This window comes from Pagrus pagrus (genome assembly GCF_965226575.1).
Source record: "Pagrus pagrus genome assembly, chromosome: 20".
Classification (NCBI taxonomy): Eukaryota; Metazoa; Chordata; class Actinopteri; order Spariformes; family Sparidae; genus Pagrus; species Pagrus pagrus.
Window position 1 is genome coordinate 2,872,687 of NC_140207.1, and position 22,124 is coordinate 2,894,810.

The window sequence follows — 22,124 nt, forward strand, 5'->3', positions numbered from 1 at the left end:
TATTTACCATCATATCTCACTGTGTGTTGACTTTATGCTGCACTGGAATTAAAACTGATCTGCAAAAGTTGGAGTGAAAAATTAATTCATACAAGAGCTTTCTGCACAGCTCCTCAAACATCACATTTATCTGTGTTCATATAACTGGGAGCAGGTCACAACTTCCTGTTTAGCCTGTCAGCTTTCAAAATAAAACAATTTCTGACCGGTTTGTTCAACTTGAAGAACATCTGAATGAAATCACTGCAGCTGACAGCTGGACTACCCAAAGTTGGCACCAAGCCTGACCGACACATAGGCTGAAAATGATTGATTATCATGCACACTCATTGTGAATCACTTCAAATTGTGTTCTTGTCTTGAACTTTGGAGAAAAGTGGTGCTGAATGTGATATTTCGGTGGTACAGGAAAGCCAGTATTGGGACTGTAAAAGCTCTGTGAAGTTTAATTTACAGTAATAACACTGTTGATAATGAAACGTGTTTGGGAATATGCACCAAAACAGGTCATAAAAAAAAACAAAAAACTTTTAAGACTTTAATGGGAGTGGGAGAAATGTGGGTTAATGGTCCAGTAGCTTATATTTTGCCCTCATTTAATCAGGTGAATCCTACAGAAGAGTATAAGGGCCAGGGGTGAGACAGAAAGATCAGAGGAGGAAGTTTTTTTCTTCATCATGCACCTCAAGAAAAAAGTCGAAATACAATTTTGTGCAGCCACCTGCTCAAAGCTGGTGTGGCTTTCCTTCTGAAGAGATGCAGTTTTCAACACACGTCTAATACTGACAACTACACAGGGGCGGACTTACCATTAAATCCGTAGCAGATCAGTAGCAGCAGCTACAGCTATTAATTTTTATATGCAAATATTAGCATTTTAGCTCAATAGCTGAATTGAGTTGAATTGACTCAAAATCAATGTGGGATCATGTAACTACACTGGCTGCATGAGATACACCTCTTGTTTTTACATTTTACATCTCTAAATATTTTTTATTCATTTTTATTAGCAAATATTAGCATTTTTAGCAAATATTAGCATTTTAGCTCAATAGCTTCCAGGTCATGTGACCAATTGACTCAAAATAAGTGTGGGATCATGTAACTACACTGGCTGCATGAGATACGCCTCTTGTTTTCACGTTTTACATCTCGAAATGTTTTTTATTAATTTTTATAATTTTTTATAAACTTTTATGTGTGAATATTAGCATTTTAGCTCAATAGCTTCCAGGTCATGTGATGTGACCTGTTGTTTTGTGTGTTGTCTTCTCATTTCAGAGGGCCCCATGCCTGCCTTTGCCTTGGGCCCCAAATTTCTTAACTCCGCCACTGCAACTACAAATACTTTGTTACTAAAATACAGTTTCACCAATTCATCTACACGAGGTATTTTGTTGAGGCAGTCATATGTGCTGTGGTGTCATCTCAAAAGGTCCACTCTAATCTTAAATGTCAACTTTGTTCTCCACATTTCCACCTCATCCTCTTGAAGTGCATAACGAAAACAAAAACTTCCTCCTCTCATTGTTTTCCTCCTCCTTGTCCTCACAAACTTTCAGTTTTGACAGACAGCGACTTTTTCAGCATAAATTGGCTATTGTACATCATTATTGACAATTGAGAGAACAGTTGCGAATGAATATATTCTTATTTTATTCATTTTTAAAACAGTTTGGTGTGTTTTTGTTTTGTTGAACTGTGAGTAGCCAGAACTGAGTTTTATTCTGAAAGGTACCAGGCCGGAAGCTCTCAGCTCGGTTTGCGGATCTCACGTAACGTTAGCTGGTTCATGTCGACACCAGTTTCAACGGACTTTACCGGACAACGCAACACATTTAGCTATCTTCTGCACACATCCGACCATAAACAGGGAGATATTCTAACATTACAAACTGTAATTTTGCGATATTTTGCTGTGCTTATCCTCGCTTTAGCTCACGTTAGCCGCGGTAGCCTGGCGCGTGCTGTGGACGAAGGTAAGTCAACTGCCTACAGTTACGTTAGCTAGCTGCTAATTAGCTTTAGCGTTAGCCAGCCACAAGTCGTGTTGTTTGGACTAATAATGGTACAAATATCCAGGGAATGCATCCCAGCTTAGCTCTGCAGAGTGTTAGCTAAAGTTAGCACGTCTTCTCCGTAGTTAGCCAGCTAAATAACACGAGTTAAAGTGTTATGCAGTCTGCCAAACCAAGATGTGAAGTTTTCATTTTACCTTGCCACTTTGGTTAGTGAAAATCGATGAATGAATGTGCTATCAATATTAATTTGCTCATCAATAATACCCTGTAAGTCGATGTCAGTCAGAATAACTGCCTGTCCTGCACTTAAATCAGTTTATTAAGTCAGCTATCTGAAGCTTAAAGGGGCACTATAATATTTACAATATTAATGAGGTGATAACACAAACTCAGAAATATTTATCTTTCCCATAAGTGAAAGAAAACAAGCTGTTCTCAGAGGGAAATAAGGTCCCACAGCAATGTTTGAAGCTAGAAAGGTGGCAGGGTCCGCCACACATAAACACAGTAAGACAGTATGAACTTGCGTTATCCTTTAAGGTCAGTTTGTTTATTCAGTCATGAAAACAAAGAGTTTTTTTTGTTTTGTTTATTAGGCAGAAAACAACTACAGAGTGCACCTTTAAACACAACAGCTGGAGCGTGTGTTGTTGTTGTTGTTGTTGTTGCAATGCTGTTTGGAAAAACATCTGGAATCACTTGAGCCTCACGTTTTGTTGGTAATCAAATATTTTTATTGCATTACAGAGAGGACACAGATATTTTTTTAGTGAAAAACAGTCAAAGAATCTCAAATAAGTAATCATGACTAAGATGTCCTCCTACACATCCAGTTCAACTTGTTTTTTGTGGGGGTTACAATGTGCAAGCTGAGCCTCCAGTCATGGTGACAGCTTTTTCAACTCATTCATGTGAAGATATTCACCATTATCTTGATACATAATTATCCTGATAATGAAAATTCACCACAAACCACTTATTGTGAGTGTTTTTCTTTATCACAGTCTTTTAATAAAAATATTTCATCGTCCCATCCCTTGACTTTTATTTAATGCATTTAAAAACCTGCCCAACTCAATGTAAACCAGCCCACATTCTGTCCACCTGCCCCAGCTCAATGTATCCTGCACGATGCGACACAAAACAGCTGACTAGCGCCGACCCAGAGGAGACCTTTGTCACTGTTGACAGAAACTGTGGAATGTAGTCAATCATTAGTCATCCTCTATAAAATGATCCTCCTGGAAGTAGTTTTTTTATAACTTCCTGTAACGTGAGGCGTTGTCTTCTTTCCTTACAGGCTGACAGAATGTCAAGACCACGGTCGAGATCACCACGCTACAGGTAAATGCATTTCCTGTATTTCATATTCATATTTATGTCCTACAAGATCTGTGTAACTTTAAACTCATGTGAATGCTGATTTATTGATACATCTTTCATATTTACTTTTTCAGGAGGTTTCCATGGGAGGAACCCGACTTTGATCCTTACAAAGTCGTTGCTGGACTGGTCGGGGATGAGTTAGACAGGAAACAGCGCCTCAGAGAAGATCCTGAGGACCACTTGGATTACTTTAGGGAAGATATGTACCCAGAAGGCCAGAGAAGATCCCCTCCTTTCTCAGATGACCGCCACTTTGGGCATCAGCGTCACCCAAACCAGGAGGATTTCTATCGCAGGAGGCCATCACCTCATCGTGATGTGATGGGCTTTGCTGACCGGAGGCTTTCCCCTCTCACGCGTGATGGAGGAGGAGAAGGAGATAGACGCAGAGAAGGGTTTAGAGAGCACTTCCAGAGTTTTGAAAATAGAGGGAGGTCGCCGCAGTCGCCTCCGAGGTTGACAAGGGAAAGATTGCCGCCGACACCGAGGTCTCACTCAGACCACCAGCAGAGAGAGCCGGGGGTGGGCTGGAGGAGGGAGGAGCAGGGCCGAGGACGAGGGAGGTTCAGAGACCTCAGTCCAAGTGTGAGGTCAGACGACCAAAGAGGGGGAGCAGGTTGGGACAGAGGAAGGAGGAACACACAGGGTCCTAGTAGAGACAGACAAAGAGAGGATTCACATCAAGAGAGGAACGTCCCCTTTAAAAGGCAAAGAAGAGAAATGGATGACGACAATCACCTTGGGTAAATTTAAAGCAAAAGACTTTGCTGCACTATCGCAGGGAAAAAGGAAACGAAGAATGCGGAGGATTCTCATCTTTCGTAATTTCTATAGAGCACAGTTCCTGACTGTCATTATGCCTTATTTTCCATAATATAAAATATTAGTTTAACACATACTGCATGGCTTAAACTTAGTTTAACACATATTGCATGGCTTAAACTTAGTTTAACACATGTTGCATGGCTTGTTTTGCCACTTCTACTGATACTTAAAAAGCTCTGCATGTCTCATGTTGAACATACTCTGCAGTTTTAATTAGTGGTGGGAATCACAGAGTTATACTATACAGTAAAATTCGTAGTACATTGCCCACGATTGTATCACGATACAGCGATTCTGCGATAATTGATGCCCTGCAAGACATTTATATAACAATACATCACGATATAAGTGAGTCTGACCTCAGCGCGTCTTTAACATACACACACACTGACAGCACCTTAACCATGTACATTGGCGTACTGAGTCAAATTGTCCGGGGGAATCTGTTTAGAGCACCTGCATGTTTTAATATGAATATCGATATTTGTTGACAGTGTATTGATAAACGTATCACGAGAGGAAGCAATGCGATATATTGCTGTAACGATCGATTTGTCCCACTCCTAGTTTTAATGGCAAAAGTTGTTTTTCAACAGTGTTAATAGAACAGATATTTGATAACGACTGTGAGTTGGTCCAAAGCTAATTTCAGGTGTAAGTGTAAAACCACATGTGAAGATGTGACAGTTCCATGAATAATTGTTGAACCGTGTCACCTCCTCTTATGCTGCCACAGGTACAGGAATGATGAGGAGTTTGGGGAACAGCGTTACTCAGTGGACACACCCAGAGATGGGTTTGGAGGTGACTCTCCTCGTGGAGACATTGGGCTCTCGGGACCACTCGTCATTGAACATGATCATGGCATCGCATACAGCAGATCACCAACACGGTGGAAACAGTTTGATGGTCGCAGAGATCTTGACCCTGACTTTGAACGTCAGAGGAGCCCCCGTCCAGTGAACTCCTCTCAGGAGCGATTCAGGACGTCAGACAGCAGGTTGGATGATCGGGAAGGCGCAACAGGACATCATTTTCAAGATAAGTGGAGAGATTACAATTATCATGAAACTCGGAGGAGCCCAACGCCGCAAGATAGACCAAACACTATGAGACATGGTAATCGAGAAGGTCCCATGAACCACAGGGGGAGGGGTGGTTTTCGCCCCAGCAGAGGGCGGATCGGTCGCGGCCAGGCCGGAAAAACTGGACCGCATAGGAATCAACCACGCTTACAGCAAGATCTTCCTTTTGAAGGGCAAAGACCAGGGTACCGACCCGTAAGGGAAGATAGTTACGAGGATCCCGCTGAACAGGAGGCTGGCTGGGCAGAAGAAACCAGGCTTCAAGAGTGGAAACACGACAGGCCTGGAAGTCTGGACCGGCATCTACCAAAGATTGACTTGGACCCTAAAATGCCCCGTCAACGGCTGCGCCAGTGGAACGATCAGAAAACCAATAACATGACCGTCGTAACGGAGGAAACGCTAACCATCAAGGTGGACATGAGTCGACCCGTAAACCAAAACAGGTAGAGTATTTTTTATTATCAAATTATCAGGGGTGAGAGGTGAAGGTTCACACTTCTCTTCAGCAACGGGAAGAGGAAAGTCGCCACATCGTCATGTGGAGAGTGGAGGATGGTTGAAAAATCTGAGAATCACAGGACGCAACATACATTTTCTTAAAAAATGTGTGCCTCGGCTTAAAACGTGCTTCCTCGTAAGGCACTGCTGGTGCAAGCATCTACCAGATAATTTCATACAATCGGGAAGCCTTGCAGAGAAGTTACTCCAAGAAAATTTCATCCAGAGGTGACGTCGCCCTCGCATGAAAACTTGTGGATTGACTCCAGGAAGGAACACATGCTAGTTCTGCTGTAGAGCCCAGAAAAAAAACTTGTATATCCTGAAGAAATCAAATGCCAACTGAAATTGCATCACTGAAGAGCAGAGGAGCATCACTCTTCATAAAAATGATAATTTCAGTACAGGAGACGCTCATCAACTGGAAACTTGCCTGAAAGAATTAACTGGAAATTTACTGAGTCAAGATTTCTCACATTGCTTTTGTGATTATGCAGTGATGATGAAGGACCTGGAATTCAGTCCTAATACAGACGCGCACATCACCTTCAAGAGCGTATCACTTACTGAAGCCACAGTTTGAGTTCTCCTCAGACTGGCCGGTTGAAAAATTCGACAAATAAAGATGATGAAGGTGCAAACTGGACAGCTCCAACGCATCGTAATGAGGATGTTTTCATCAACAAACCAAGAGGTAGATCAACAAGACGATACGAACGGTGGCTCTGGCAGGATTCAATCAAAGGCCAGCACCCCAAGGCACGCAGACGTAACTCTATAATCACCACTGGCCATCTGATTTCCTTGTGCGTTCTACGAAGATTTCAGAAGACGCAAAACTTTGAAATCAAGGTGACGAGTGAAGAGACGAGGCAGCAGAAGTGGACCATGACACGAAGCCTGTGCCTGTAACCGGCTACAGAAGTTGGTTTGAAGGGATGCCGCAAAAATGTCGTCACTCACTTAAGTTGTGTCTTTGTTCGTCGAAGACCTCGAGAAACATTTTTGGAGCCTGCTGATGAACAGCATCCTTCTACAGAGCTCTCGTATATCGGACGATCTCTATAATTTTGTGTTTAACCACCTTCTGATGCTTCACGTGTGCTTCCAGATGAGCTGATTTCCACAGGCGGCATTTTGAGTCTCTGGCTCATTTGAAGAAACTTGAGTTGTTGATTGTGAAGCTGGATCGTTAAAGAAAAACCCAACACTGCTGAAAGTGAGGGAGGAAATTTCTGTTTACTGCTCTTGTTTCAGAAGGAGAAGTCAAACAGACAGACACTGCTCTGTGGAAATGAAGAATAATAAGCAACGTTGTCGACGACATGGCTACACAATATGACTCGTTCTGTCTCCAGAGTTGGTCATTAAAGGAAGGAAGTGCTCTGAGATGAAGAGGAAAATGTTTCAACGGCATAAATCAGGATATTTTACAGGAAGACGAGAGCATTTCTGTGCTTGACAAGAGCTGTTGGTCCACATACCAAACCTGAACCTGCATACGGTCTGTGATGTACTACGTGGGAGGAAGTGGAGACACAATGCTCCGGCACGAGTTCCCACCCTGTGTCGATGAGCAGAAGAGGTCCTGCCTTGATTGGTCAAACACTGAAATCCGGAAACGACTGCTAATTTAATCGCAAACGTATTTTGGGAAGAGGATTTTAAAGCATGTCCACTATGTGACTGCCGAGACACATCCAAGTTCAGACAAACATGAACAACCAGCAAGTCATCTTTTTGTCCAGCTTGCTACACGGACTGATGGAGGGAAAAAAACATTCATCTACAGCTGATTTAATCGAAGTCGATCTCTTTTACCCTCCAAAGTAGCTGGTAAAGAAGACAAATGTGGCTGCCACGACATTACCTGACTGAATATACGTTCAAAGCAGAAACTGGAGCCTTGAACAGAAACTTCATTGCAATTAAAAGGAGAAATTGAGGCCAAGAACAAAAACATCGATCCAAAAAATGGAGAAATTCAAGCCGAGAGATTGCAGCCTCATCAGTGCCATCAGTAGGAGAAATCAAAGCCTTGAGAACAAATATCACAGCTGTCATCGGAGAAAGCGAAGCCTTGACTAGAAATATCAGTGTTGATGAGAAATCGAAGACAGAAACATAATCAGCGCTGGAAAATGGAGGAAGTTGAAGCGGAGTGCTGTTCACAAGACAGCCAGAAACATAAACATCGTCGCTGTTGAAAAAAGTCAAAGGTGCCAAACTTCACATCATCACACAGAGATATTCAAGTCATGACTGATTTTCCACGCTGACCCATATTGAAATTGAAGTGTCATCAGTGCTGTTAAGAGGAGAAATTGACGTCATGAACGACAATATCTTACATACGGCTCAAAACAAAATCAAAGCCAAGTGGCTGCGGCAAATCCTGGAGGAACTGTGGGGCGAGTCCGACCAAAGGGGCGTCACTGATCGAGGGCGACTCAGGTGATTTACGTCAACAGTATTCGTCTGAGGATTCGGATAGTATACCTGGAGTCCATCCCCACGTTATGGCGCCAAATTGAAGAATCAACGGATCAAACGAGAAAAGAAGTGTGAACTTTCACCCAACATTTAACTCACCTGTCTGTAAAAACAGATCTATCTTGGTCTCCTCCAGCTTCCTCATTAAGCCTTTTTAAATATCCAAATGGAGATTATGAATTTGTCTGATTCTGTGTAGTTTCAAGGGTCAACGTGTAGTTATTGTAAACAATGTAACTTGTGGATCTCATGAAAGGTAAGTGTGTTTGGTAAGGTAAAGGTGTTGCTTTTATTTATCTGTCTTTACTCAGATATGATGACAAAATCATTTATTAAAGACATTTTGGATAAACTCTAGAAATGTATGCTCACACTGAGTTCACTAGAGTTTTGTCTTTCAGTTCTCAGGCTTCAGTAATTACAGACTTTTAAAACTGACAAGAGACTAAAACTTTCTAAGGAGTAAATCAATCATTGTCAGACGAGCCTGAGCTGTCACAAATACACAAAGCGAGCAAGGCAGCATAACTGTCAGCGTTATGTCTACACAACAAATCATTAAAAAGTAAAGATAACAACCTGTCACAACATCTGGTAAATGAAACTTAACTCACTTTTCTTCAGTGTGCTAAATTTAAATAACAGGTTTACCTCTGGGCTGGTTTCATTCTTCCTCTCTGTCCTCTGCAGCTCGCTGTGTTACTCCTCAGACAGGCAGCTCTCCTTAGACCTGGTCAACGTGGGTCGCCAGCGTCTGGACTTCCTGCCCATGCTGGAGCACTCTGGGACGTATCGGGAGACCGCCATGCACACTGGGACTTTCGCCCAGGAAATCATCACGCTGGTGCACCAAGTCAAAGGTCATTATATGTACACGCAAATCTATGTTACATCTTCGGTTGTTCTGAACATATATACAGTTGTTTATTTACCAAAATACGTACATTTGTGGAACACGTATTGCGTGCTGCGTTCTTCTCTCTATTTATTGGTGGATCACAAACTAGTGGTGAAGGTGCATACCACCAGCTGTTGGAGAGTGTAGATGCAGTGCTTGTTAAGTCCTTGAAAGTAATTTGGCTTTTTATAAGCGTCCATATTTATCGACTATAATTTCACCTATGCCAATAAATTGCTGATAATTATGAATTCCCGTTATCAGGCCAACATATCTCGTACTATACGTATTCACTGTTTATGTTGTTATTCCAAAGTCTACAGATTTAAAAACACCTGAATCCTCCTTTAAAGTGTTTGTTGTCTGCGTTCACAGAGCAGTATTTCAGAGACGGTGGGGTCACCTTGAACGAGCGTTTCTCGGCGCCACAAAAAGGCGGCAGTTCTGAAGAGGAGACGGAGGAGCTGACGTTGGACGAGAGGTTCAGCTCAAACCGGTACGTCACATGGTGGCAGACGTACCGTTTGTTGTTTTGGGTGATTAAAGTGGTGACAGTAGTGGTGCACGATCTATTTAAATGGAACAAATTGTTGACACGCCGGACATGTTCGCTCCCTTTTTCTTTGTCCTCGCTCTTCTGCAGAGGCTTCAGTTTAAACATGAGCTCGCTGCTTGACGACGATGAGCCTCTGTTCTCCAGACTGGGACCCTTGCAGGTAAATAAAAAACCTCTTCACTGTGTTGGCGTCCTGAATCACAGCGGATGCTGATGATGTGTTCGTTATGACGGAGTGGATGATGGAATTTTATATTGATTTGATTGATGATGTGATGACAGCCGGTCCGAGGCCCGGGTGACCTGAGGCACGACCTGGAGAGGAGGCGGCAGGAGAGGCTGGAGGGCGTTAAAGTCACAATATCAGGGAACAGTATGTCACAGCGCCCCCTGGCTGCAGTCAGGTGAGACTGAACTTTTTGTTCTTCACTTTTTGCACCTAATTTCACATTTAGATTTCACAGAAGTTACCAAACTGACCATATTCTGACGTTTATATGTGAAGAGTTATGAATATGATGAGCTAAATACTGAATCCTTGACTGAGTGGAAAATATGCAGTACTATGGTTCGATTGTAATTATATATGTACTCTCATATTTTATACTGTTTTGATCAATAGAAGATGATTAATTATCAAAATAAGTTTGTCAGCAGTCCCACCAAACATTAAACCGACTGAATTCATTGGTTACGTCTCCCCTTCTGATTAAACTGAAATACTTTATTATATAAAAAGTAAAAAACAGCAAGAAGTGTTAGGATTTATTCTCGTTGCGCCAATCCTGTTCATGTTTCTGTCAGTGAGCCGGATATAGAGTACAGTGACAAGGACGAAATGGCTCTGATGGAGGACGAAGGATTCTCCAACTGGCCCGAGGAGCAAAGCAGGAGACGAGAAGGCAACATGGTGAGTGTGAGAGAGTCATGTGATCCGTCTGCTGGAGACGACTCGTAGAGGTCAGAGTGAAACTTTACATGTCTCTCCTTCTTTAGGGACCAAGGAGAGGAGCCTACAGACCGAACACCGGCCCCCAGCGCAGGAACAATCGTTTCGGCCAGCGGCTCGGACCAATGAGGCGACAGAACAACCGCAACAACCCCGCAGGTAGCTTCACACCTCTGCTAACCGGTAACCACACACCTTATTTCAGACATTTCACTGAAAACCAATTAAAAAAACTCACACGCTTTGAGATGAGGACCGAGGAAGCATAATCAATATTTCCATATAACAGTGTATTAGTAGCTGCGTTTCCACTGATGTACCGTTGGTATAGTTCCCTTTGACACCACATCTGCTGTGCGTCCACTGACTTGGTCTGAATGAGGCCTTGGAGACCAGCTGGTGAACATAGTCGAGCATTTAGCCGCTAAAGAGTCAGATATTTCCTTCAGGAGCTAAAGGAGATCGAGAAGAGAGAGTTCTTGCAGGTTAAAGTGATGTTTACGTTGTTGTCACTGAACTATTGAAGGTGTGGCTGGCGGATCAGTCCCGCCCTGCATGCAGCGACTATCTCAGGCTCAGTGTGACACATTTAGTCAGATTTGTTGGGTTGTGTAACAGGCCTGCTGCTCTCTCCCCTGGCAGCCTCGTGTTCAGGTCGGTTGGGTAGTGGAATATTCCCTCTGACCCGCTGACACGTTGACGTTTTAAGGAGGTTTCCCCGCCCTCCCGCCGCTCAGCGTCTAATCATACCTGAGCTGCTCCGATCCTCCTCTTTCTCCTCTCACAAATCCTTATTTATTGTCTCCACGCTGACCCCGACTTCTCTGACCTCCGCTGTTTCTCTCTGTCTTCATCATTCACAGGTCCGAGCTGGTGAGCGGTGGAAGGTTTGGATGCTGCTAATTTGTTGATAACTTTTAATACTGATCTTACAAACCAGCAAAGTAAAAGGAAGTATAACGTGCGTCTGAATTGTTCCCATGTTGGTTTTGATCATCAGCACAACGTTGCCGACGTTTGGTATCAAACTTTAACTGAATGTGAAACCTTCTTTAACTTCTGTCCTTCCATCTTTGTTTGTCTTTCTGTTGTTGATGTCTCCACACGTCCTCTGTAGATGTGTGGTCTTGATTTAAAATAGTACTTTGATTTTTTAAAATCAGTCACCGTTTATCTGAATAATGTTGGTTCGATCGTCTAAAACTGTACCGTTGCTGAAACGGAGAGGGTTAAGTCGATGAAAATCACTACTGCTTTAATGGCTGCTTGTTGTTCAACATGAACATAGATAATATGTTTTCTTGATTCCTGACAATTTTCTTCAGTCTCACTGTAATCCAGTCTGTGTTGTTGTGTTGGTACACCAGCCTTTCTGTCAGTCACACCCGACAAAACTGCTGAACAAATAAAACATTTGTCTTTTTGATTTTGTCTGAGTGTCGTTTGTGTTTCAAAGTGGAACTTGTTGCTTATAATCGGGAGTGAAATGCAGTTTATTTGATGTCCAAGTAAGTAATCAACATTTAATAATTTAAGTTAGGCTCAGTGTGAGTTCAGTTTACTACAATCATCTCTCAAGAGATGAGAAGAAATTTAACGAAGAACATTTGCCGAATTTACAAGAAGGTCAAAATAATTAAGAATTTATCTGAGACAGCTTTTCACAACGTTTGAAGAGTTTCTCCTGACAACAACTCACAAAATTAAGCGATTTTTCAAGGGAGCCTGGGGACTTTCTCTAAGAAGTAGCCTATATTAGTTACTGTTTACTGCATTTGTAAAATCTGACATGTTTACCTTCAATAAAATGTCTTCATTGACAAGTTTAGTATACATCAGTTGAAACAGTGTGTTCAAACAGCTGCTAAATGTTAGTTAAGAAAAGTTTTAATAAGCTTCAATAATTTGAAATGAACATTTATTTCAAAACATGGGTGAAAATACATAATAAAAAAAGACAATAGAACAAGTTTACGACAACAGTTTTCATGAGGAAGCGTTTGTATCGGCTGCTCAGTTTAATGTCAACAGTCACATTATGATTCATTTACTGACACTCAAATCCAAAGAAACCTCAAAGATCAAAGTGAAACTTAACTAAATTCACGAGCTACAAACAACATTTCAGAATAAAACTCACATTTTACAGCGTCACACATTAAAACAAGACGACTGCAGTAAAACAGCTTATGACTGGTTACGCGCTGCGGTGAATAAACGTCATAGCAGCGTCACTGTCGAGGCAGCAGCAGCAGCTCTCAGCCCGGAGCTACAGACCCCCCACTGTGTGACCGGATTACTTTTCTTAAAACTGACTGCTTTTATTTTAAAGTACCTGCAGCTCACTTTGGTTGTGGAGGGATACAGAGCAGACAGGTCGAGAGCTGCTGTTAGAAGGCACAGAGAGAGAAGAGGCTGCATTTTCAGTCATCTGTGTAACTGCACTGAAACTGATCAAAGGAACATCAAAAATGATATTTAAAAAAGTTATAACAATAGAAAAAAACACAACTGTATCCAGTCAAAAATGATTTAAAGGGTAACCACCAATTTTGGTGTGTTTGCAGGTATTGAGGAGTACTACATGTGTGAAAGAAGTAGTGTAAAGCCTTTGGTGGCTCCAGAGGACTGCCTCCAGTGATGTCACTCAGTGGCTATGTTGCATTATGGGTAATGTAGGCTCCAGGTTTTGAAAGGGAAGACGAATGTGTGGAATAAAATTTGATATCTCTGCCACATGCAAATAAACATGTACGTCACTTAGACAGACACAATGTTTTTACAGTAAGAAATAAATAACTTCATGTAGAAGATTTGCCGAATTTACAAGAAGCCCCAAATTATTAAGAATTTGTCAGCAACAGCGTTTCACAAAGTTTATAAAGTTTCTCTTAACTCAAAAACTCACTAAATTGAGCGATTTTTAAAGGGAGTCTGGTGACTTCTCCAAGAAGTAGCCTATATTGGTTACTGTTTAGTGTATTTGTAAAATGTGACGTGTTAAGTGTCAGTTAAATGTTTCTTCTTTCATAAATTGAGTGTAAATGGTGAAATCAGTGTAAACAGTGTGTTCAAACAGCTGCTAAATGTTGGCAGGTAAGACTTTAGCACTTTAGACACAAAAGCAGACAGGCTGGTACAGCCATGCTGCCACAAACTGACACTTTGTACAAGGAAACAAACAACTTGCTGTTTTCATTTAATGCCGAATTTACTAGAAGGCACCAATGATTTAAAATTAGTCATAGCCGTTTCACAAATGTTTTTTAGATTTTCTCCTCACTCAACAACTCTTTAAATTGTGTGATTTGTTAAGGGAGTCTGGAGTGATCGGACCTCAAATGCGTCTGGGGGGCAATTACACCTGCTCACCACTGGAGGCAGCTTATGATTAAAAAGATTACATGCAGCTTCTTCTGGGGCCACAAAGACTTCATACTACTTCTTCCCCAAGACCTGTGAACACACTAGTAAAACAGGTGGAGTTTGTAGTCCGGACAGTTTCGCTGCAGTTACATGTAAAATGTTTTTTGGGTGAAAATGCAGCCAGAGACAAACAGACACTGAACATCGACACAGAACTGTTCTCACCGCGATGAACGTCTCTCCTGCTGCAGCTTATTCAATAATCCCGTCGCTGTGGTTTCAAATCTCACAGCTTAAAATGAGTCTCACATAACCCAATAAACTCAACACCAGTCGCTTCATCGTCCTGTGAGGAGGCTGCAGCTCCTCTTGTGGCCCCTGGGGGTCCCCAATAGCTCCCAGAGGACGTCTGGGTTTGTGTGAGAAGAAGAAGAAGAAGAAGAAGAAGAAGAAGAAGAAGAAGACGTGCGTCTGGTCAGGGGGTGGCGTTGCAGGGCAAAGGTCGAAACGCCACCTCCATGTTCTCCTCCATGATGATGTCAAACCGGCACATTAAAGGCCTGACGGAGAGGAAGACAGAGGGCCTCAAAAAAAAGGTTTCTTTCCATCACCAAGATTTCACAAATGCTATCGTACCAGTCTTTTCTAGCAGCGACGCTCAATATTACAGAAAAATATTCAATTCCCATTTAACGACAGATTTAACGAACAACGCTGTGTTCAGGACCGACCTCTCAGGATGATCCAGCGGTGTGAAGCGAATCCGCAGAAGTCTGATTTTGTACCGAGGTCCGATCACGTTGCCGGTGCTGATGCGAATAGAGATCTTCTGGACTTGCTGCAGATCCTCGTCGAACTGGGCGAGCAGCCGCGTGGACGTGTACTGCTCGAACCGGAGGAGCTTACTGGGAGAGAAGAGGAGAATCACAATGTAGAGGTGCTTCAACAACAGGACGAAGCAGCCGGATCAGATTCTGCTCTGATCCGTTCACCGACGGGAGGAGAGCTCAGAGATTACTTTTGAACTTGTCGGATTAAAAAGTGGATTTATCTTCACTCCTGTTTATCACCCTGACTGCAGCAGTGATCCGGAGGTGACGGGTGTTTCTGTTCTGTAATGTGAACCAGAACCAGAGTCTCTGCTGAGTGCTGAGTGCAGTCAGAGCTTAGCCTGAATTCAAACACACAGACACAAACGGCCTCGATGCACTTTGTTGCTCGCTAGTGTCTGACATGACGTGTAATCTTTTAAAGTTTTCTTCACGTTATGTTTCGTCTCGTTCTCCTTCCTGTCTCTGACTCTCTCCAGAAGTTACAGCGACCAAATGAAACGCACTGTTACCTTGAGTGAAAGTACACAACTCAACAAAATATAAAACAATCTGAATGACGATCTGCTGACATTAAAACGTAACTCTGACGTCAGCCTGCAGCTTTTGTTTTTACCCTTTTCAACAGGTGTGACTGCTGTTCCAGGTGTTTTCCTGGCAGACTTACTTGTCTATTCGAGCCTCTGTGAAGTTTCTGCCGCTGTGCAGCCGGATGTAGACGACCCCCCAGCGGAGGTACTGGTTCCAGGTCACCATGTCCACCCTGTAGCTCAGCTCTGACAGACACAAGACAGTGTTACAGTCCGCTGATCAGAAAGAAATCTCACTCAAACTAAATATCTGGTAAGGATGAGATCATTTTAACGATACTACTGCAGTGAGACACATCACAGCAAGTTAAACCTGTTTCAATGCACCCTAAGCTTATAGATTTAACAGTATGGAGCAGAAAACAGCTGCTGCACTGCAATGACACAGTTAAGGTGTTTGACTCACTCCTGTAGGGCAGCGTCGCCGTGGTGCTGAAGAAGACTTTGGTCTGTCCGAGTTTCAGCAGCGTGTCCCTCCACTGGCTGACGTCGTAACCTGCAGGTGAGACAGGCACAGGTGATCAGACGTCCACCGCTCACGGTCAGAGCTCAAGCTCAGTGATCGGTGGTCACCTACCGAGCACAGGACAGGGCGCCGGTTTAAAGGCCTCGCACTGAAGACAGCGGCCCTCCAGGTAGTCGCTGTAGGACGAGCAGGGGTAACCCGTGAGGCTGCAGGTTCGGTTCAGAGAGCACAAGAACAGAAACACCGAGCGCTGGTGGTCACACACGAAATACGATTTACCTGTAGGAGGAGACAACACTGCAGTGAGTGTGTGTGTGTGTGTTAAAGAGTGTGTGTGTGTGTGTGTGTGTGAGCTCGTGTGTGTGTGTGTGAGTTTACCTGCGAAGATGGTTTTGGGACACCCTGGTTGATCCGCTCCACCGTTTGCATAGAAGTCGATGTGACCGTGAGCTCCTCTCAGTCCAAACGCTGCAGAACAACACAGAAAATACAGAACCGCACACTGAAAGATGAGATGTGATACCAAGATCCTCCTGGATCAACACACTTTACATATATTATATCATTTGTATCAGATATTCTGTCAACTTGACAAACTGGATCTTGTTCTGTTCTGTACATGTGACATCTATTGCATGTGTGTCCGTCCTGGCAGAGGGATCCCTCCTCTAAATAAAGCAGTTCACCTGCAAAAGTAAATTCAGTCATCATCTCCTCTGTGTTCAGGTATTATCAGGTGTACCGCAGATGCTCACAGTTCATGTCGGTGTGAAGAACGTCCACAAACATGGCGTCCGAGGGGTCCAGCCTCTCCTCTGGTGTGGCGCTGGTGAACATCGGCCCCGCCGGGTCCAGACCTGGAGGGACGGACGCCTTTAACGTTTGCTTTTATGTGTAGAGCATCAAATATTTACTAAAGCCTGAATTTCACAGGCGCACATGTAGAACCCACTACTGCTGAATAAATAATAAAAAAGAATAAACTTGAATAAGATGGTTAAAATTAATTAATATAAAATAGTCCCATTGAAAGTCATTTTATTATTGTTTAAATTATTTATTAAAATAATGAGATTAAAGCCATAATTATTGGATAAAAAATGGAAAGGTTGACTCGTTATCCGATAATCTTTATCAAGGCTACGTTTTCATCTTTTCTTTCTATTTTACTGGTAGAATTTGGCTTCCAGACCCACAGGACAGAAAGAAACCGTGTGCACGAACAGTAAAAATATCTATTTTATCTTCACCTGTGATGCGTCCGATCTTCCCCTTCAGGTTCGCTCCTACAAATCCGGCCAGGTGAGCTCCCAGACTGACGCCGATCAGGTGAACTGAGCTCAGAGGGGCTCCCTCCTCCTGCAGACACACAACAATCAACAACACACATTCAGGTACACAATACGTTACCTCTCAGTCTTAATGTTCATGCATTCATTATGTGTACGGCATTAAACACCGACTGGGTTTAATATTGTTATTCGAAGCTGCTTTAATTGATTTAATTTATACATTTGTTATGGCTGATTTGTAAGAAATAACTTGTGTATTTCCACATCAAGCCGACACAAAGCAACATGATCAGCCCACTGAAGTCGTGCTTGCGTCCACATGATGAGTGTTAGTCCAACTTTTAGCTCAGTTTTTGGTCTCCACCAGCTCCTGATAGAGATATCTGACTCTTTAGCTGCTAAATGTTCCACTTTTTGTTCACCAGCTAGTCTCGTTTACGGCTGAACAGGTAGTTTTAGGAAAATAAGAAAACCAAACAGTAAATGTGCTGAAAAACCAAAACTACGAGCTAAAAGAGGCTAAAACGCTCGCCACACGCAGAAGCTTCACCTGCATAGCCAGGATGAAGTCGGTCAGGTTCTGAGCCGCCTCCCTCGTGTTGATCACAGCCGTGAAGTAGTTGAGGTTGGCCGCCCCCTGGTTCCAGTCCACCACGATGATGTTCATGTCCTCCTGCTCGGCCAGCAGGCGCACTAAGTGGTCGATCCAGATAGGGGGCGCTCCGGTGGGCCGGTAGCCGTGGATGACGAAGGCGGTGGGGCGGGAGAGGTTGAAGAGCGGCTGGGAGGACAGGTGGTGGTGGTTGAGCTCGCGGCCGCAGTCGAGGTTGGAGCGGGTGTAGAGCAGCAGCCGGACGTACAGGCTGGTTCCCATGAAGCAGTGCGACAGGTTGAGGTCGGTGAAGTTATCGCAGGACTCGCCCGTCCCGCTCTCCCCCTGGCCTGCACGCACAACACGGAAGACATTTTGTTTGAGGACTGACATTAAAGCTACGTGTCGCTAATTCGTGGAAGCTAATATCTGCCTTTTACTGGCAGCAGTGAGCCTCCATACAGCAGACAGCAAGGCTGAAACAAAAGTCTGATTTAGTTTTATTATATCACACATAACCTTTATAACACTCTGGTCCCGTAAAAGAAAACCAAAACAAAAGACGATATTTGAATCTGGACAAGAAGAGGCGAAATACATAAAGAGAAATCAAGTCGACAGCCATGCTAACATCTCTAAAGGCTAAATGCTAATGACAGCATGCAAACACACTCACTTGGGCAACGCTTACATGCTAATGCTAAACAGACATAATGATTAGTGTGTCTTCAGGTATCAGACGCTTAAATTTAATGTTTTTTAAAGACCTTCAGATATTTTTTTAACCAAGTTTGAGACAAGTTTTGGGATGAATTACATTTTCTTATTTGAGCATCACAGGAAGTTTTCATTACAGCGAGTTAGGTCGATGTACATTTTGCCAGCAGGTAGTGAAAGTTAACTCAAAACGGACTAAATATTAATTTAAGGTCTTGATCATCCTTTATCCATCACATATGAACACATATATGTGTTGTATAAAATACCCAAAAGTTATACCTGATTTAAGACATTGTTTAAATATCACTTTGGTAAAAGTGAAAGTCATCCAGATGAATAGTGTTTGAGTAAAAGTCCTACAACATCAGATATTAGCTGTACTTAAGTATCAAAAGTACAAGTAAAAGTACATTATACATATATTTACATGTATGTATATAATGTATAATAGAGGTTAACTTATTATTGACCTGGTCGATCATTAGATCCAATATTCAGCATTTTCTGATCGTTGGAAACATTTTTTTTATTTTTTTATTTTTATTTTATCTGTCGGTAAAATACGTTTTTGGCTCTGAGGCAGCCTGTAATCAGAAAAGTAACTAGTAACTAAAGTTATCAATCAATATAGTGAGTAAAAAGTAAAATATTTTTGCTGTGGAAAAATAAAGTAGCAGAATACAGTACAAGTAATCAGAAAAGTAACTAGTAACTTAAGTTATCAAATAAAGTGGAGTGGAAGTAAAAAAGTAGCAGAAAATGGAAAAACTCAAACATACTTATACTAAAATACAATAAATACTTAAGTAAGTTACATTTAATCGCTGAATTTGAATCTAAAAAAACAAACTGTAAATATCTGTAAATCTGTCTAATTAAAGCCACAGCAGCCTTCAGTCGGGTGTTTATCTCGGTGTTTGCTGACATGTTTCAGCCTCTGACCCAGTTCTGCTCACCAAACATCTCATCCTCTCTGCACAGGTTAAAAGTCCACGTCTGAGTCGGAGGTCAAAGTCCGTCTGACTGGAAACGCTGGGATCAGTTGTGTGTCTGGTAAGTGACGATCAGTGTAAGTGGGACCTCTTTAGCTCTGTGATGTGAGGATTAAGCTGCCAGTCAGGAAAGAAAAAAAGAGTCTCTTTAGCCTATTTAAAGTGTCTTCAGCCTGCGTGCTGCAGATTCAGGCTGGTGGTTGTTTCAGTTTCCTGCTGAACAGCTTATCACAGCTGACTGGTGTGTCTGAGCTCTCTGTTGGTTCAATATTATCACAAGACAACACAGGGATCGCACCATCGCTGTCCTACACTGAGCTCATCAAAGAGGTCTGTTTTATTAAATCAAGAGAAATAAGAAGTATTCGAGTAGATCTGGTGAAGACTGTTGATGTAATTACAGTTTGCCCACTACAAAAACCTCTTGGTCAGATCTAGTGTTAAGTAAGAAAGCATTGTAATGATTTTAAGGCTTTAGCTGTGTTAGCTGTTGGTGAGCTGAGCAATAATAATAAATCTAATAAAAAATCCTGTTTCCATGCAAAACGCTGTTGCCATGCAAAACGCTGCTTCTGTTAAAGCGACAGAAGCAGCAACTCCGAACCTCCATGACACCTTGATTGGCACAAGGTGTCATGGAGGTTCGGAGTAAAGGTGGACAGAGCTCAACACAAGCCCCCAGGACGAGCGCCAGGCTTCAAATCCACTTTGACAAATTGACCACACGGTGTAATTACAATTCACGTGATGAGCTGGGGCCCGAAAATACTTTTTCCTTTAAGCTCACATTGTGAAAGAGGCAACAATGGACATATTATTATTGATCCTTTGGTCCGATAACTTATGGAAATCTTAGAAAAAGCAGCAGGATTGAATCATTTTATCCTCGTTCAAACTACCCGGGGGCTTGGAAGTGTCCAGAGCGACACACTGTGGGCCCCACAGAGCAGAAGGTCAGGGTCGTTTTACACCCGGGCGAGTTTAACTTTCTTTGGCTTCAGCTGCCACTGAGCAGCTTTAAACGTCCACGTTCTCATTATACGTCCATGTCTCGACAGTGAAAGCCCATTTGTTTGAGCGGCTGCAGTTCTGGAAGTGATTTTCCCGGTCGATCCCTCCATCGAGGTTTCAGAAGAGTTTTCAGCTAAAGTTAAAGCCAACCTACTCCAGGATGAGTGGCAGCATTACAACATCCCACAGAGCCTCACGAATGCTTCCTTTGCTTCCAACTATCAAGCACATCTCTCTACTTGTTTTCTTGCGTGTGTGTGTGTGTGTGTAGTACGGTTACAAACACGGCTGGTTATCAGGGCTAGCTTCTCTGCTCTGCAATTAGCACACATGAGTGCGACACTGCCCTCAATAGGATCAGGCTGCTATAAAAAAAACACCTCATCCCCTCAACGCCCGCCCCACCCTGAGCACAAGAGCGTGGAAGTGGCCCCAATCCAGCCCCCAACGTACACATTAGTAACCTGTGGAGGACTAATAACTGTGTGTGTGTGTGTGTGTGTGTGTGTGTGTGTGTGACCACCAGAGAGAAACTGGCTTTTCTATCACACTTCAGAGTGGAGCAGATGGGCGGCTGACTTTAAGTAATCTGTTCCTTCCTACACTTCACTGAGCTGTTTCTGTCTGCAGTCACACACACTTACATTGTGTGTTTGCGGTTATTTAAAGTGCAACACGGTTATGTTTATCTGGGTTTCTTGCAGGATCAATCCAAGGTGCTGTAAGAAGACTCGAGCTTTAGAAGGAGCAGACGTTCTCATTTTCTTCAGCTGACTTGTTGGTGCTTCTCTTACCTTTGCAGAGCACGAGGAGTCCCAGCAGAGCCGGGAGTCTGCAGCGCAGCATCCTCCCTCCAACCGCAGAGACGTCGAGGGAATGATCGAGGTAAAGAGTCGGACAGGAGAGAGAAGGAGCTGTGGACGCAGAGTGAAGGAGGGAGCGAGTGAACGAGGGAGGGATTGTTGTGAGAGGGAGGGAGGAGAGGAGGTGTCATCACTTACAGAGAGGATAAAGAAGGATGGAGAATAGTACGGACGTTTGATGAGAGGGAGGAGAAAAGAGACGGAGGCAGCAGAGACCCCACATGTCTCAGGTCATTTGCAGCCTGATATTAAGTGTTTAATAAGTTGTATAAAACAGAGTTATTAGAGTAATCAGATTATGTAAACGAGCTGGGAGTAAGAAACCAAAGGTCCCCAAAATCAATCAGATTGATCAACAGGTGGATGTGATTGGCTGTCAGACGCTGCTGTTAGACTCTGGATCGAGATAAGAAAAGTTTCTACGTATGAAATAATGTCTAAAGGATTTGTAACGGGCAATAAGTCTTCTAGTGGAGCTTCTGTTTCTTTCGTGTGCTTTTTGTACTTCCTCTTTCTTAATCCTTGGAAACTTCCGTGTTTGTGTTTTTATTTTACAAAACAACAACAACAACAAACAGAACTCAGTGGGAGAATAAGCAGCAAAGATGAAAGCGTGAGAACCTGGTAGGTGGCCTTCAACCCTCCTGCTCCTCGTCGCTGATGAGTGAGGCTGAAGTACGATTGTGGG

The 22,124-nt window shown here is 43.0% G+C and overlaps 2 protein-coding genes and 1 long non-coding RNA gene across 5 annotated transcripts; 2 read left to right on the forward strand and 1 right to left on the reverse strand.

Moving 5' to 3' along the window:
• Positions 1-1,766: 1,766 nt before the first annotated feature.
• LOC311249919 (uncharacterized protein) lies at positions 1,767-12,140 on the forward strand. Its single transcript, XM_084341335.1, has 11 exons — positions 1,767-1,979; positions 3,322-3,365; positions 3,479-4,150; positions 4,969-5,763; positions 9,002-9,171; positions 9,585-9,705; positions 9,853-9,925; positions 10,048-10,169; positions 10,570-10,675; positions 10,762-10,873; positions 11,578-12,140. Exons 2-11 carry the CDS (start codon positions 3,331-3,333, stop codon positions 11,589-11,591), a joined length of 2,220 nt encoding a protein of 739 aa, XP_084197461.1. The 5' UTR covers positions 1,767-1,979; positions 3,322-3,330; the 3' UTR covers positions 11,592-12,140.
• Positions 12,141-12,624: 484 nt separating this feature from the next.
• lipib (lipase, member Ib) lies at positions 12,625-21,449 on the reverse strand. 2 transcript variants are annotated; one of them, XM_084341268.1, is made up of 10 exons: positions 21,368-21,449; positions 17,809-18,200; positions 17,217-17,325; positions 16,722-16,823; positions 16,345-16,434; positions 16,078-16,245; positions 15,907-15,996; positions 15,578-15,686; positions 14,812-14,985; positions 12,625-14,640 (listed from the first exon to the last, which is right to left on the reverse strand). In XM_084341268.1, exons 1-10 carry the CDS (start codon positions 21,417-21,419, stop codon positions 14,556-14,558), a joined length of 1,371 nt encoding a protein of 456 aa, XP_084197394.1. In that variant the 5' UTR covers positions 21,420-21,449; the 3' UTR covers positions 12,625-14,555. The 2 variants fall into 2 exon arrangements, with proteins under 2 accessions (XP_084197394.1, XP_084197395.1); XM_084341269.1 differs by lacking the exon at positions 21,368-21,449 and adding an exon at positions 19,527-19,595.
• LOC311249895 lies at positions 17,276-21,458 on the forward strand. 2 transcript variants are annotated; one of them, XR_014621228.1, is made up of 3 exons: positions 17,276-17,360; positions 19,552-19,623; positions 21,376-21,458. It is a non-coding gene; the product is annotated as an uncharacterized lncRNA (long non-coding RNA). The 2 variants fall into 2 exon arrangements; XR_014621229.1 differs by lacking the exon at positions 17,276-17,360 and adding an exon at positions 18,067-18,153.
• The last annotated feature ends 666 nt before the right edge of the window (positions 21,459-22,124 follow it).

Bases quoted from the DNA above. Each gene is read 5' to 3' on its own strand.
- LOC311249919 (XM_084341335.1), top strand. From the start codon at position 3,331: ATGTCAAGACCACGGTCGAGATCACCACGCTACAG. The intron at 5,764-9,001 runs GTAGAGTATTTT...TGTCCTCTGCAG, and splicing joins CGACCCGTAAACCAAAACAG to CTCGCTGTGTTACTCCTCAG. The intron at 9,172-9,584 runs GTCATTATATGT...CTGCGTTCACAG, and splicing joins GCTGGTGCACCAAGTCAAAG to AGCAGTATTTCAGAGACGGT.
- lipib (XM_084341268.1), bottom strand. From the start codon at position 21,419: ATGCTGCGCTGCAGACTCCCGGCTCTGCTGGGACTCCTCGTGCTCTGC. The intron at 15,997-16,077 runs GTAGGTGACCAC...TCTCACCTGCAG, and splicing joins GGCGCCCTGTCCTGTGCTCG to GTTACGACGTCAGCCAGTGG. The intron at 15,687-15,906 runs GTGAGTCAAACA...TGTGTCTGTCAG, and splicing joins GGCGACGCTGCCCTACAGGA to AGCTGAGCTACAGGGTGGAC.